Consider the following 17,168-nt stretch of genomic DNA (forward strand, 5'->3'; position numbering starts at 1 on the left):
CAGGGTGAAGTGGTAAATATAATAGTTGTAACCCTTCCTCTTAGCGTTCTATTGGTCTAAGAATCATCTTATTTGGAGTTTTGTATAGAGAGATATGATCAAGGTACCGAAATATATACAAATAAAGTTATCACCATACTTGCACAGATTTTCATCAAATAAACCTTTTCATCAAATTTTCTACAAAAACAAAAAGAGAAATCAACAATAACTATGTTTAAAGTAATTTAAAACAAAATAACATAAAATTAAACTAAAATAACTTAAATTATCTGCTCAACATGTAATCAAACTTAAACTAGAAAAACTCATAAAATGCTAAAATCTGAACCTAAAATCTCAAAGATCTAGTTACTTAAGCCTCTCAAAATGTATCAAAATAACTCCATATAATAGAGTTATCAATAGTTTATATTTCTTACTAATATGTTAATAACCTAATGAGTCATACACATTATAAAATGCTAATTTAGAATGTGAAAAAAGGCTAACCAAGTTGGACTTAATTGGATTATAGTTTCTTAAGACTCCATGATGGTTCTACAACCATAGATGAAACAAAGTTCAAACAATTAGTTGATTCGCTTTAATACTAAGCTCTTACTAGGCTAGACATTTCCTTTGCAGTAAATAAACACTCAATTTATGCATAAGCCTACTACTTTGCACTATTATGCTCTCAAAAAGGTTTTAAGATATCTATATCATACTTTGTTTCATGGCCTCTTCATAAAAAACAAGTTTAACTATGCTTGCAAAGCTGGCCCTTGGGTAAAGCCACCTAAGCAAGGGCTTCAGGCCCCCAATTTGAGCAGGCCCCAAATTTAGGGAAGATTTATAATTTTATAATAATTATAATATAATTAATTATATTGAAAATATATAAAAATTAAAAAATATATATAAAAATAAAAAATAATTAATAAAATTATTTATTCTCTCACTTTTCTAATTATGTGCCTAATAAATCTTAATTTTTTATCACTTCTTTATTTCTAAAATGCTATTATTCTTAACTATATTCTCTTATTTTTAATTAACTAACAGTCATATTTATTTAATCTCCAACAACTATTTTTTTCTCACTTATTTCTTTTATTTCCAATCAACTCATTTAATGATTTTCAACAGCTTTTTTTTTCTATATATAAAACCAATTATTTTTTTTCAATGTATAATATCTACTTTTGAATTCTTCTTTTCTCATTTGCTCTTTCTTTCTTTAACTTCAATTTTTCTCCAAAGAATACACAAAAAGTATGTTCTTTAATTTTCTTCATAAAGTCATGAGTCTCATTTGTGGTTTGCAATAAGCATTCAATAATTAGGTACTATTGTTCTAATCTTTACATATTTTTTTACTTTAATTTAGAGTTTATATTATATTAGAAGAACTTGATTATAAAAGTTTAATTAAAAATTTTACATCTCAAAAAGCTACAAGAATAAAATTTTAATAATTTTTTAAAATTTCAATAAAAAAAGCCTCATTTGAATATTTCGTTTTAAACCCTTGAACTTATTGGGTCACCTCTGTATGCTTGCATGTTTTCTTTTATTCGGATTGGGTAGGTAATCCTAATGATAGAACATTTAGGTTTGCTTATCACATCTACCTTGGGAATACACCAATCTCTTGGTGCTCTAAGAAGCAGAAAACAAGACTAGGTCTATCATAGAAGCATAATATAAGGCCATTGCTGCCACTATATCTAAAATTACATGGATTTATTCCTTTGTTAAGGAACTTAGGGTTCAATTACCCATAGTTCCATACTTCTTTGTGAAAACTTAAGTGCCATCTATACTTACAAGAACCCTATCTTCCATAAAAAAATGAAGCACTGGACCCTCGATTACTTCTTTATCAAAGAGAAAGTCAACAATTCAGAACTAATCATCCACCATGTTTTCATTAATCAATAGCTTGATGCACTTACTAAATCACTGTCAAAGACCATATTTCACCTTCTTCTATCGAAGATTGGTGTCACCAATGGTCCTACCATCTTGTGGACCATATAAAAAGGTTATATTAGCCATCCTCACTTCAACTTCAACTTCCATCACCATTGATCCATTGTGCACCTCCAAGTCAATTTTTGTTATTAAAGCAATTTTAGCTACTACTTCACTTTTAGTTTATGCCTTTGTTGATATTCTTGCCACAACCAAATTTATCAAGCAATACAATAACAAATCTGAACACTTAACACATAACACTCAAACTAGAAGCTACAATGATCAAATAACTACCACTTAGACAAAAAAGTTTACAAGCTATCACTGCAAGCAATTCAAACTCTTCAAATATCATGTTAATCTGAAAGGGGAACACTTGGACCAATTCAACAGATGGAATCTCAAGGAACAAGAAGTCTTATATGAAATTAGAATGTAGTTCAGAAACTTGTTTTTAAGGCTGAACTCAATGTTAACCCCTTGTGATATGATCTTTTCTCACATAGCACCTTAAGGTTTACTTTTTCTCATATAAAACCTTGTGTTTTATTTATTTTCTCAACAATAGTAATGGTGTTAAATTTTCAACTAGTTTTTTATAAAAAGACAATAAGAACCATTGTGTTTTAATCTTTTTGTTTTTTTGATTGTTTAATTGAAAACATTAAGTATTTGTTTGGGTTTCTTTTTTTTCTAACTTTCCTCTTACTTTCTCTCCTCACTTTCTCACTATCCAAACAAGAAACAAAGTGTGTTCTTTTTCAAATTCAAGCCAAAATAATCTTGTGGGAATCTCCTGCAGCCATATATCTACATCACAATTTGTAATTTTTTGTTCTGCAAACATAAGCAATGAGCCTAGCAAAGTCTAGAAACCAAAGATATTGAAACCACGAGTCCACAAAAAACACCACACCTAGCTTTTCTTTCTTGCCACGGAGCTCGCACATGAGTTGTGCACTTTTGACTCAATCAATTCTAACTGATAATATTTTGTTTAACCACAAAATGTAGGGCTTAAGTTACTCTTGTTATATTAGTGTGATCCTCACATTGAACAATTTGGTCAAACTAATTTTTCACTCAACTTCCAAACCCATTCTACAAAAATTCGATCCCATCCTTCAACTTAAATCTGATATAAAGTACCTAACCACATACTAGAAACGAATAATGAGAAACAAGTATGAAAAGGAATGGTTAGGGCCAGTGGGATACTTTTTCCATTGAGTAGCTAAGACAAGTAGGAATGTGGGATATTTGGTCATTTAAGTTGGAATGATTACGGCTAAATATATATGCTACTAAGAATTTTGACGAAAGTAATGGGCAGCATCCATCTTCTTAGAGCAATTTTTTTATACATTCTCTGTTTAGATTTTAATGTGAAAAAGAATTTAGTAATTTAGGGTTAAATTCAAGAAATAAAACCTTTAAATATAAGGACTTTATTATCTGTTTATTAAAAATTAAATTAAAAATTTAACACCGTTAACCTTGTGAGAACATTTGTAGAGCATAATGTTTCATTTGAGAAAAAAAAAGCATAGGGTGTTATGTGAGAAAATGTCAAACTATAGAGAATCTATATGAAATTTACCCTATTTTTAATTGTAACCTATTTGTCTAGATTATGTAAGCTTGTAGCTTATTGTATCTAGATTATGTAAGCTTATCTTATCCTAAGCTATACTATAAATTTCATTAGAGTTGCAATGTACACTCAAGGCATTATTCATTCAATTCAAGCTTTTATTCAATTATTTCATATAGTCGTCATGTAAGGTTTTGGAAGATGCAATATTTCTAGTGTGGATGCAATGATGTCATGCAAGAGTAATTGATCTTTTTCTACTGTAGAGTAAATATGCAAAATTAGCAAATTCTTTGTTATTTTTAATAACACTTTCCATTGGACATGATTGAGAGCCATCTAAGAAGGTTAATTTTGAGGAGTCTTAAGGGGAGTTGAGTTGAAATATTTAAGGATATGAAGGAATATGGATTGGTGAAGTATCTAGGGATGTGTTTACAATTCCAATAGGCGATGTGGTATTGCTATCTGTAAAGGGGTTTTTGTGATAAGGAGAGGAAGCATTGCAAATAAGTAAAACGATGAGTCGGAGGTGACGGAGAGGAAGATCGGAGCAATTCTTGAAGTATTGAGTGTCATGACAGGTAGAAGAGAATAAGAAGAGAATTAGGGAGTAGAAGAGAATTAGAGAGGGAAACTTTGGAGGAGAATGTGTTAGCTCTAGGGGCGATGAGTTGGTTAATGAATTGTGAAGGTTCTATATATAGTGCCAAAAATAACGGTTATAAGAAAAGGATTTAATGCACGTAATGAATGACTTTTTTAAGAAGAGCTTTAATGTTAAGTAGCCATTACTGAGAATTAATGTCGAGTAACAGTTAAAAACTCATTATGTGACTGTTGAAATAGTTAAGTGTAATAAAATTTGTTCTCGAGTAGAAGGTAACAGAGAATAGATATACGTGAAAAGGTACAAAAGAAGAAGTTATACATATATAAATACAAGAGAAAAAAGTGTATGTGAATAAGTACACGGGAACAAAGGAGGAGGGTGAAACACTTGTACTTCAAAAAAAGGTTAAGAAGAAGACCTCTTAACTACCTCCATATCTAAGCCAGCAAGCCAAACTCTCCAAAATATCCCAAGATGAAAATAACCCATGAACCCTGTCACTTATTCCGAGTTGCTTTCATTGTTATCCATGTGAAGTGATTATTCTGTACGAAGTAGCTATTGTACTTGTATTAGTTATTCCATACGAAATAATACTTCACTTATTCTAATTATTCTACATAAAATAGCACTTCACGTATTCTAATTATTCTGTGTAAAATAACACTTCATTTATTTTAATTATTCTACGTAAAATAGTACTTCAGTGATTTTGATTATTCTTTATATAATATTATACTATAAAATAATTTTTTAAAAAATAAGTATTAATTAAAATCAAGTTTTATACTATCGTCTACCCATGTTTCAACTTATGTGGTGGAGTGGGGTCAGCACTTGTATAGAAAGTCTTGCTTTCTTTATTGTATGTCTGCCCATGTGTCTTGGGTGCATTCCTTTTGCTACTTTTCAAAGGGATTTGTCATAAAAATTTTGGAATCCTGTTCAAGTGTCATCCACTAGGCTGACTTGTCCATTCTCTTCGAGTGGATAATGTGCTTTTCTTCAGCTTTCATCAAATGTGCTCTATCCTTTATTAGTGTGATCGACTGTGACGGTGCTACTCCTTTTATTTTACTATGCAAAGAAATACCCATTCAAGATCAGGCTGTGGAATGATGTGACTGAACCTCAATTATTCTCTTTGATTTGAAGGGTCAAATCACGAGAATTTCTGGCTGTGAGAGAAAACAAGAATATGGGTATATATCCAATCAATCACATGGGGAACATTGAACTATTCTTAGTTTGGGGACCATTTGCTAGGAGACCAAGGCACCATTTACCATTTCCTCACGTTTCCCATGACTCCTTACATTAGATGCCACAATTAACATATACAATAAAGCCTTCAGTCCTACCTTTGTATTATCGCAAATTAACGTTCTTTTCTAATATTTAGATAAATTTATTATTACCATTATTGTTGTCCGAGAACAAGAAAAATAAACAAATTTATGTTTAGATTGTACCTTTCTCTAATTGTTAAACAAATTCAAACCATAACTATTATTGATTATTAGATAGCTTTGAAAAGAAAAAAGACAATATTTTAATAATTAAATGATTTTATTAGTCAATAAAGCCTAATTGTCTGAGGTTTATGAATCTCTAGTTCCGAATTACATTATATGTAAATTTAATTTAATTTTATGTTAAATTTATTCAATTCAAAATTGATTTTTTTTAAAGAACTAAATCAAAAGTATTCTAAAGCAACTCCATTCATTCTTTTTTTTGTGTGTGTGCACGTGTGTGTGTATATATATATATTCTTAATTTTGAGTAGATTTTATTTCACTCTTTGTAATTTATTTAGTTTTAAAAATACCCAATTTTGTTTATCTTTTTTCTTCTCCTTCGTTTTAAAGAGATTTAGCAACATCTGCTCTCTTTTCAATGGAAATGGAGCCTAAATTAATCTATAAAATTGTAGGAACTGGGAGTTGTAATTAGTCCCAAAGTGAAGAGCTTAAACTAACTTTAGAACAACTTTCTCAAAGAGCAATCTATCTATCAGTCTATCCCAGATTTTTATGCACCAAAAAGCATATACAGATAAAGTCCAAACATGCTAATCGTAAATATATCAGGTGCCGAATGCTGTCAAAGATTTCTGACGTCTGAACAGAAGAAAATAGAGTTGACACCCTACCTCAACGTAAATTATGAAAGGAAATAAATCCAGGTTGATGTCAATCAGTCAAGAATTGGTGAACATACTATATCAAGTGCATTAATGTTGAAGGACAATAATAAATAATTGAATAAGTTCTTAACTAATATCCACAATAGATTCGATACTTTCTCGACTACAATTTACAAATTCAGTTTGTACTATATGTGCACTCATTAACATTTTAATTATTATTATTATTAATTAGACTAAGCTAATTATATAGTGTTTTTTTTATAATTAAAGAAAGAGATATTCGAATTATACTCTTTAGGCAGAAGATCATACATCAACAAACGTGCCAAATGCTCGGATGCTAATTAATATAGTATTTCATAATTATTATATTAAATAAGTTATTGGTAAATTTTCAACGATATTGATGACTATTTAAAAGAAATTGTGAACTTTGAATCTATACACCTCTACAGGGAAGGAAATGCATTTGCAGATTCAATGGTGGAGTTTGAGGTGGATAGAGCTGATATTGGGTGTGGGATGTGCTTACTAATACTTAATAAGCCATGTAAGTATTGAGGTAAAATATTTATTATGGAATGTTTGTTGGCTTCTCGTAACGTGATATGCTATATATAGGTCCGGGTTTGATGTCACTTTTGGCTTTTAATAAATTACTGATTGAGAAAAAAAATTATTGTATTAAATAATATTTTTTTTAAAAAAAAAGAGAGATAATTGAATACATACTCTTTTAAGTAGAAAGATTATGTACTAATCAACGAATTAAATGCTTGAGTACATATTAAATAAGATCCTTGATATGACATCTCATAAGTTAGAAATGAAATTTTGATTTAAAGGTTTCAAAATTTGAATTTTGGAAATGGTGGAATGAAATTTTGAGACAAAAAATAATTATCTCTCATGTATAATTCAAAATTTTTATATTTTAATCAAATAATCATAGTATAAACAAGATATGTGTTTAACATCTCATAATATAATCAAAATTTTGCCTTTCAAAAAAAATAATAATCAAAATTTTTAGGTATAACCAAATAATCAAAGTATAAACAAGATATGTACTTCAAATTTGCTGGAAGATGTTATGAAGTGGGGCAAAGAAAGTAAAGTACATTTGATTAAATTCATAGTGAATTGATGAATAATGCTCCTTACTTAATAAAGGTCGAAACCCGATTAAACCTGATTGTGCAAATATGTGCTTGAGTGCTATTTGACAAAGAGGATGAAAACAAGGTTAGATAGAAATTTGTTGAGGAATATGTTGAAAACAAGTTTGAAAAAGAAAAGAAAAATAAAAGGAAAGAGGGTTTTAAGGATTGTTCTAGGTGTTATAAGAATCAAGATGATATTAAATTAATAGATACATATATCACAGATCACATATCGTAAGAGATGAGATGAATCTTAGATTGATAAGTAAGGGTCTTTCTCTATCTAATAAATATATCTTTTGAGATTAAAAGTACAGACATAAGACAAGTAGTAGTAAAATTTATCTAATTTTTTATTAAATAAGGTTCTTCATTAACGTGAGACACCATATGAGAAATATTAAAGTCGAGTTAGACTCGGATCATCTTTTATAGATGAAAGAACTAATGCTATAAGGACGTTGCACGATTGAGTAATGTAAAACATTATAAATTTTAAACTTATACAATATACTTACATCATTAATAAGAGATAAGATAAATTTTAAATTTATAAATAAAAATTTTTTTACACTTAAAAAATATATTTTTTAAAATAATACGGACTTATTATGTGACATGCAACGTTCTGTTCACGTTGTAAGGTCCACTTTTTGACGAATTTTTCCCTCACATCATAAATATGGATAGGTTTACATCAGCCTTTCGGTGCAATGTATCACTGCACCGGATCCCACGTTTTAATTCTTGAAAATGCTGTGCAAAGTAGACAGGACGTTGAGTGCAAGAATGTCCATGATCGACACATTTATAAGATGGGAAAACATTACTTTCCATTTGTATAATTTAAAGTTGGAAGTCAAAACCACTGATAATTATTAAATGTTAAACTTGACAAATATCAAACGATCAAGATAATAAAAAAGCTCAAAAATATGTAAATGATTATTGTTGATGTAATTTTCTCAAACTTTAAAATATAGGTTTTAGAGTGGGGAAAACATGCTAGGCTAGAGCTGCAGGCTTTCATGGTCCTCCCTTAATTCTGATAAAACAACTTTGTCGCAGTCTGCAGGAGCTAGTCAATGAGAGTCGGGTCAATCAGGCATGGGTATGGCGTGGAACACTCAGTGACGCGGGCTACTCTGTGGTACAAAGCTGTCGGCAGTGACGTTATATATATCTTTTGTGACTCAGCCATCTAACAATTCTTTTCCACGTCGACGTTCAAGATTATCACTGGGATTCTCTTTCTTTGACTATTATACTCTTTAAGGGAGAGAGAAAGAGAAGAATTGAGACATAAATATCCAAAAAGTAGCCAAACAAAGAATGTTTAGTGCCCAACTCTAAACATGGTCGAGCTGGATTGAAATGTTAGATAATTTGTAATATAAAAAAATATTATTTAAATATAATTATTTAAATTAAAATAATTATATAAATTAAATATTTATTTAGATTAAGATATGATTCTTAAATAAAAAGAAGTCTTTTCAAACACATATGTTAAAATACGTTGATTAATTTTAACAAACACATCTTTTAAAATTTAACAAAACACGTTTGTTAAAATAAATTAGACACAATCTCTCAGTATCTATAAAAAGAATGTATATTCTACCACACTTCATTCATTCAAAGCATTCTACAGTAATAGACTTGTTTTATCCTAAAAAGTTCTTATCTACAAATCCCCATAATAAGAAACAACTCTTAAAAGAAAGTGTATTACAGCAAGCCTCAAGCCTCTTTTCTCTTTTTTTTCTTATTCTGTTTTTCTAACAATTTTTAAGAATTGTTGTCAATAGAGTCTAATCCAAATTTAAGATTTCAACTCACAAATCAAGAATTCATCAAACTGATCGATATAATGGAACCAATTTCACTCGTTGAAAGGATAAGATTGTGTTTTTGCTCACAGCTTAAAGGTTTATTATGTTTTGGATTCGAATCTTACTGCACTTCCAAAACCAACTAATGAAGACTCTGATGCACAAAAGGCAAAGAGGAAAAAACGTGAAGAAGATGAATTGATATACCGTGGACATATCCTAAATATTTTAACAAATTGTCTATATGATCTCTACTCCAATCTGAAAACTCTAAGGTAGCCTTAGAGACAATCTACAAGAACGACAAATGAGGTACTGACAAATTTTTGTCCTGAAAATATTTCAAGTTTAAGATAAATGACAATCTGTCTATCATGGATCAAGTACGTGATTTATAAGTTTTAGTTTCAACACTAAAAGACCTTAAGGTTAAGGTTCCTGATACATTACAAATAGGTGCAATTCTTTCTAAACTGCCTCAATCTTGAAATAATTATAGAAAAAAGGTTTCGCATTCTATGGAGTCTTTATCCATAGAACAATTTGTGACTCAGATGCAAATAGAATGTAAAGCACATGCTCGTGATGCACTATTTCAACCCTCTGATTCGAAGGTGAATCTTGTTAGTCAAAATTATAATAATTTTGGAAAACATTCTACGAAATCTAAGTCATCTACACTGAAAGCTTCAAGACAAACCTTTAAGAAAAATGATAAGAAAAATATAAATTGTTTCCATTGTGGAAAGAAACGTCATATAATTAGTGAGTGCAGATCAATGAAGGCAAGAAAGAATTTTAGTTCTTAAAATCTTGAAAAAGCAAACACAGTAGAAGCCGTTGTCAATGAATTGGTTACCATGGTTTCTACAACGAATATTGGAATGATAACAGAATTGAATATGGCTGTTGATTCCAATAATAGTAAAGATGGCTGGCTGGATTTTGGTGCTACAATTCATGTATGCAATGACAGAAACTTGTTCAAGACTTACATGAAAGTTAATAAACCAGAAAATGTTTTAATGGGAAATCATGTTACAGCCAGAATTGAAGGAAAAGGGACTATCTAGTTGAATTTCACTTTTAGATAGAAGCTGACTTTACTCAATGTATTCCATGTTCTTGAAATTTAGAAGAATTTAGTTTCTACTAGTTTGCTTATAAAGAAAGGTTTTAAAATTGTAATAGAATCTAATAACGTAATAGTATCCAAGGGTCGTCTATTTGTAGGGAAATGATACTTTTATAATGGCATGTACAAGTTCAGTATTGATTAAATAAATATAATTTTTGCTTAGAATGTTGAGTCTAATTCTTTATTATGGCATGCTAGACTAAGACAATTAAATTTTGGTTCCATGAGATTTATGTCTAAAAATGGTTATATTGCATGCAAACATGAGCACTTAAAAATATGTGAAATATGAATACAAGCAAAAATGACAAAGAAACCTTTTCATAGTGTAAAAAAAACCTCACAATTATTAGATATTGTGCATTCTAATATATGTGAATTAAATGAAAAATTAATTAGAGGAGGAAAGAGATATTTTATAACTTTCATAGATGATTATTCTAGATTCACTTATGTAAATTTAATTAAAACAAAAGATGAATCTTTTAAGAAATTTAAAGAATATAAATCTGTTGTGAAAAATCAAAAAGGTAGGAAAATCAAAATTCTAAGAAGTGATAAAGGAGGAGAATATTTTTCTAAAAATTTAATAATTTCTGTGAAGAAAATACTTTGATACATAAAAAAGTACTATTTATTCACCACAACAAAATGAATTGGCTAAAAGAAAAAAAAGAAACTTTGATTGACATGACTAATGCTATGTCATTGGATGCACATCTATCATACGATTTATGGGGTGAAGCCTTATTAACAGCATGTCATATACTAAATAGAGTTCCTTCCAAAAGTATTAAGGTTTTACCTTATGAACTTTGGAATGAAGAAAACCAAACTTGGAATATCTTAAAGTGTTGGGGTGCTTAGCCTTTTATAAAGTTCTTGAATCACAAAGAACAAAGCTTAGACCTAGAACAATGAAAGGCATTTTTGTTGGCTATGCCCAACATTCTAAAGAATATAAAATTTTAGATTTAAAATTAAATGTTATCATAGAGTTTATACATGTTGAATTCATTGAAAACAAATTTTTGTATAACTTGAATAATAAATTCGATTGTGAACAAAGTATCTTAATTCCAAGTTGTGATCAAAGTGATATGACTTCTCATGATACATCCAGTAAAAGAAAAAAGGATGATACTCAAATTAAGTCGAGAAAAAGTACAAAAGCCATAAAAAAAAAAGCACTTAGATCCAGATTTCATTGACTTGCAAGCCTTAGCATTCCTTGTGGAAGGAAGTAGAACTAAAGTATATAAAACGATACCTATTTTATTAAACGTTGAAGATGATCTAAAAGCATTCAAAAAAACTATGTCTTCAAGGGATGTAGCTTTTTGGAAAGAAACAATAAATGATGAAATGGATTCAATCTTATCAAACAAAACATTGGTTTTGGTTTATCTTCCTCTTAAATCAAAACTCAGAGGCTGTAAATAGGTATTTATAAGGAAATATAACACAGATGGTTCAATGCAACTCTTTAAGGCTAGACTAGTTTTCAAAGGTTTCACTCAAAAAAGAAGGCATTGATCATTTTGATACTTACGCTCCAATAGCAAGAATAGCATCTATAAGAATGCTTTTGGCTTTGGTGTCTATTCATAAATTACATGTACATCAAATGGATGTTAAAACTACCTTCTAAAATAGAGATTTTAATGAAGAAATATATATGGAGCAACCTAAAGGTTTTATACTTTTTAGAAATGAAAGAAGGTTTGTAAACTAATCAAATCTCTTTATGGACTGAAACAACCTCCAAAGCTATGGCATGAAAAGTTTGATAGTACTATACTTTTAAATAGATTTGTACATAACAATGCAGGTAAGTGCATTTACTTTAAATTTACAAAAGACTATGGTGTAATCATATGTCTTTATGTAAATAATTTGTTGATCTTGGGTGCAAATATGCTTGGAATCTTTGAAACCGAGAAATATTTGACTTTAGTTTTCAAAATGAAAGATCTCAATGGAATTGATACAATCTTGGGAACTAAAGTCAAAAGAGATCAAAAAGTAATTTCATTAAATCAATCACATTACATAGAGAAAATGTTTCACAAATATAGTTATTTGGAAATCAAAGAGTTTAATACTCTTTATCATTCTAGTATAAAATTAACTAAGAATTATGAAGAGTTATGGCATAATTAGAATATGCAAGTGTTATAAGCAGCATTATGTATGTTGCGCATCATACCAGACTAGATATAGCCTTTGTTGTTTGCAAACGTTCAAGGTTTACAAGTAAACCTAGCAAAGATCATTGGAAGGTCATTACTAGAGTGCTTAGATAATTAAAGAAAATAAAAATTTAGAAATTAGTTATAGTGGCTTTTCTAATACTTTAGAAGGATTTTTTGTGCTAGTTGGATAACTAGTATTGATGACAATAAATCCATATCAGAATAGATTTTTAGTTTAAAAGGTGGTCCCATTAGTTGGGCATTTAAAAAGTAAACTTGTATTGCACATTCGACTATAGAATCATAATTTTTAGCATTAGCAGCTATTGGAAAAGAAGCGAAATGATTGTAAAATTTTTTATTAGATATAAAGTTGTGGCCACAACTGATGCCAACCATTTTCATATACTGTGTAGTGAGGCTACAATGTGTGTAGCCCATAATAAAATCTATAATAAAAAGTCTAGACATATAAGTCTGCGACATGCCTACATATGAGAATTAATCTCAAATGGCGTTGTAACAATAGTTTATGTTAAATTTTACAAGAATTTGGTTGATCCACTTACCAAAGCTTTGCCAAGAGAGGCTGTAAAGTCAACCTCTAGTGGAATGAGGCTAATGCCCTTGACTCAAAAGCATTAGTAATGGAAACCCAACTTTGAGTTAGCAAAACTAACAATAAAAGTTCAATGGGTAATAACAAGTTATTATATGCTATCATTATGCACTGAATTTTTTATGTTAAATAGCCTCATTCTAGAATATTCAAATAGCCTCGTTCTAGAATATTTAGTATGATTGTTACAAGGCGAGGATGAGTAAAAGGCTCTTGATGGAAATATCAAATCCTTGTAGTAACAGGGGCGTAATTACAAATTTCACTTATATGAACATTGGAGTGGTGCCACTTCAAACAAGAGTTAAAAGGGTTTACTCTTGTAAATATTCATGAAACTAGGATTAGCACAATGCCGTGTAAGTGTTAAAGTAGTTGGCAAAATCTTAAAGCAATTAAATAATGCTATGTGTGTGATATTTTCATTATGACATAAAGAGTTGTGGTTCTATCCCTATTATATCAATAACTTCGTCTTAACTTTAAAATTTCTACACCAATAGAAAGTTCAAATCTTCAAGATACTCTCTACTATGCATCATTTTATTAATATTACAAACTAGTGGGGGATTATTAGATAGTTTGTAATATAAAGAAGTCTTATTCAGATGTATTTATTCAAATTAAAGTGACTATTTAAATTAAGTGTCTATTTAGATTAAGACATGACTCTTAAATAAAAAGAAGTATCTTCAAACACATCTTTTTAAATACGTTGATTAATTTCAACTGACACATCTCTTAAAACTTAACAAGACATATCTGTTGACACAAATTAAACACAATCTTTCAACGTCTACAAAAGGAACATATATTCAACCAAACTTCATTCAGTCAAAGCGTTCTACAATAGGCTTGTTATATCCCAGAGAGTCCTTGTCTACAAATCCTCATAGTAGGCAACAACTTTTAAAAGAAAGTGTATTACAGCACACCTCAAACCTTCTTTCTCTTTTTTTCTTATTCTGTTTTTCTAACACTTGTCAATCATGGTTTAACACTAACATGAAACTATCAAGCCTTGATCGGTCACGGTACATATAAATATGGTACCATTATTGCAATTTGCAATAACAAAAATTAGAGTTGGCAAAACCGGACTTAATTTAGAAAGTTACTCAATTTGTCTTCATCCGAACTCGATTCAATATAATTTATTCAAAGTTAACAAGAACATAAAGAGACTTAACCTGATTTTAATACGAAATAAAATGATAAAAAATTTAAATCGAGTATAATATATATTTTCCCTCATTTTAAATTTTAAATTGACTAAATATGATAAATGTAACCATAAACATTTGAATATGATTTGAATTCAAATCAATTTGAATTAGTTTAACTCAAAAAAATTCGTTAAAACAAAATAGTTCGATATCTAAATTGGCCCTTATCAAAATTATTCATATTCAAAACAATCCGAACCTAAAAGTGATTCAAATTGACACGAACTTAACTTGACGCGACTTACCTAATTGTTGTGTTTAGTAAATCCTAACCAGTTCTTTTAAACATTTCCTAAGATTATTTAATTATAATCTAAATTGAGTAAGAGGTTGCCAGCTATCTATTTGCTGAGTACCCTATACCATTCATGATTGTTATTAGATAACTGTCTACTATATATGTCGATAGCACTTATTATTATCCTTATCTTTCACCTAACAAAATTGCAATTAATGCACCTTTTAGATTCTTAAATTGAATTTTCAGCAACAAACCAATGTTGGGCTTTCAAAGCAAAATTAAATAATTCCTCACCTCACATAATTGTAAAAACAAAAAATTAGGTAAGCATTAAAAAGAAAAAAAGATAGAAAGAATAACACAAGCATCTACACCTATGCAATATTGAATATGTCACTATCCTCAAAAGAGAAAGAATAAGACATCTTGCTTTAGTAATGCTTTCCAATCCTAACAAGAGAAACGTGAGAAGCTTAGCATAGTCCTTCCCTACGATATTTAATGGTGCAGGTTGTTGAATGATCATGATCATGCATGTTCAACGTGCACAATTCATATAGACAAAGTATTTCTTACATAAAGTATTAGCCATGCAACTATTTATAAGTGAGTTCTTCCAAGCTAATTGATCACAAGCCAAAGCTAAACTCTCAAAACCCAAAAGAAAGCAAAGAGAAAAAAAAATGCCGTTGTCTACCTGTACAACAACTTCAATGGTTATTCCCCATTTCACTAAAAATCCCAAAATTGGTGTGGTGGGAAAGGAAGAAGAAGAAAATCTAAGCAATGAGTGCAAGGGGTTGATTCATTCTCTTCCCAAAGAGAAAGGTTGGAGAACTCCTTTCATATATCTTTTCCAAGGCTTTTGGTGTCAACCAAAAGAGATTCAAGCCATAATCTCTTTCCAAAAACACTTCCAAGCAAGAGACTCTGATGTAATTCTTGCTACCATACCAAAATCAGGTACAACATGGATAAAAGCCTTGACCTTTGTCATCATGAACCGCAAGCGTTTCACCACTTCAAGCAAAAACCATCCACTGCTTACATCCAATCCCCATGATCTAGTACCTTTCTTCGAGTACAAGCTTTATGCAAACAACCAAATCCCTGACCTCTCCAACCTTCCCAAGCCAAGACTTTTTGGAACTCATGTTCCATTTGCTTCATTGCAAGAATCAATAAAGAGTTCTAGCTGTCGAATTATTTATGTATGTCGGAACCCTTTTGACACATTCATCTCCTCATGGCATTACATCAACAAAGTGAGGCCAGAATCTCTACCTCCATTTCCACTCGAAGAAGCTTTCAACTTGTATTGTAAGGGGGTGGTCGGCTTCGGACCCTTTTGGGAGCACATGTTAGGGTATTGGAAAGAAAGCACGGAGAGGCCGGAGAAGGTTTTGTTCATGAAATATGAGGACATGAAGGAAGACACTGTCTCCCACTTGAAGATGTTGGCAAATTTCTTGGGGGTCCCTTTTTCAATTGAAGAGGAGGAAGAAGGTATGATAAAGGACATAGCAAAGCTATGTAGCTTTGAGAATTTGAAAGATTTGGAGGTCAACAAATGTGGAAAATCCATTAAAAACTTTGAGAACAAACACTTGTTCAGGAAAGGTGCGGTAGGAGATTGGGTGAATTATCTCTCCCCTTCAATGGTTGAGCAGTTATCCAAAGTTATCGAGGAAAAATTAGGTGATTCTGGCCTGAAATTTAACGTGTTTTCCTAGGACCATGTCTACTTGGCATGGAATATAATATCCATATATATCTATATATGGTCTTATTATATTTGGCAATTCTCCTGAATTCCTTTGAAAATGGAAAAAATAAAAGGATGGAGAAGAGAAAATATTTGGTTCCTTTGAATTTTGTGGGGCTACATTCAATATCAATGTTCAAAAAAGGTAGCTCAACAACGTTGGTGTTCACTCCAATCCATGACAGTAGTTTTTTGTCCTCAATCAAAATCAATATTATTACGTATCAAAGGCCGATATATGAGTTAATTTGTTGATTTTGATCGAGTCGAATATAGACATAAACTTATAATCACATGAAATGTTTGTCAGTTGTACTTTACTATCATAATTTATTAGTAAAATCTCAACCTTTTCAATTATTTTGTTATCTTTTATGATTTTTGTTATAATTCATAATATCTACTCTTTTTTCCCCTGTGATTCCCACAATTGATCAACTTAATCCATATAGACCTATCTTCTAACGAAGAAAAACGTGAAAGGCATGATGACAAATGGAGAAAAAGTAAAGGTGTCTTTTAGGAAATGTATAGCTTTTTGTGCTCAATGTTGAAAATGTGTTGCCCTCGATGAATCATAAATTGGGCAGTTAGTAGTCAGATAAAAGATATTGATGGATTCACATACACATGAGTGGACAACATTACTTTTACCACGAGCTGTT

At 30.3% G+C, this 17,168-nt stretch overlaps 1 protein-coding gene across 1 annotated transcript; it reads left to right on the forward strand.

Moving 5' to 3' along the window:
• Window positions 1-15,357: 15,357 nt before the first annotated feature.
• LOC18587086 (cytosolic sulfotransferase 15-like) lies at window positions 15,358-16,731 on the forward strand. Its single transcript, XM_007010759.3, has one exon. It carries the CDS (start codon window positions 15,422-15,424, stop codon window positions 16,469-16,471), a length of 1,050 nt encoding a protein of 349 aa, XP_007010821.3. The 5' UTR covers window positions 15,358-15,421; the 3' UTR covers window positions 16,472-16,731.
• The last annotated feature ends 437 nt before the right edge of the window (window positions 16,732-17,168 follow it).

The sequence above is a fragment of the Theobroma cacao genome, chromosome 10 (assembly GCF_053813885.1).
Source record: "Theobroma cacao isolate CCN51 chromosome 10, ASM5381388v1, whole genome shotgun sequence".
Classification (NCBI taxonomy): domain Eukaryota; kingdom Viridiplantae; phylum Streptophyta; class Magnoliopsida; order Malvales; family Malvaceae; genus Theobroma; species Theobroma cacao.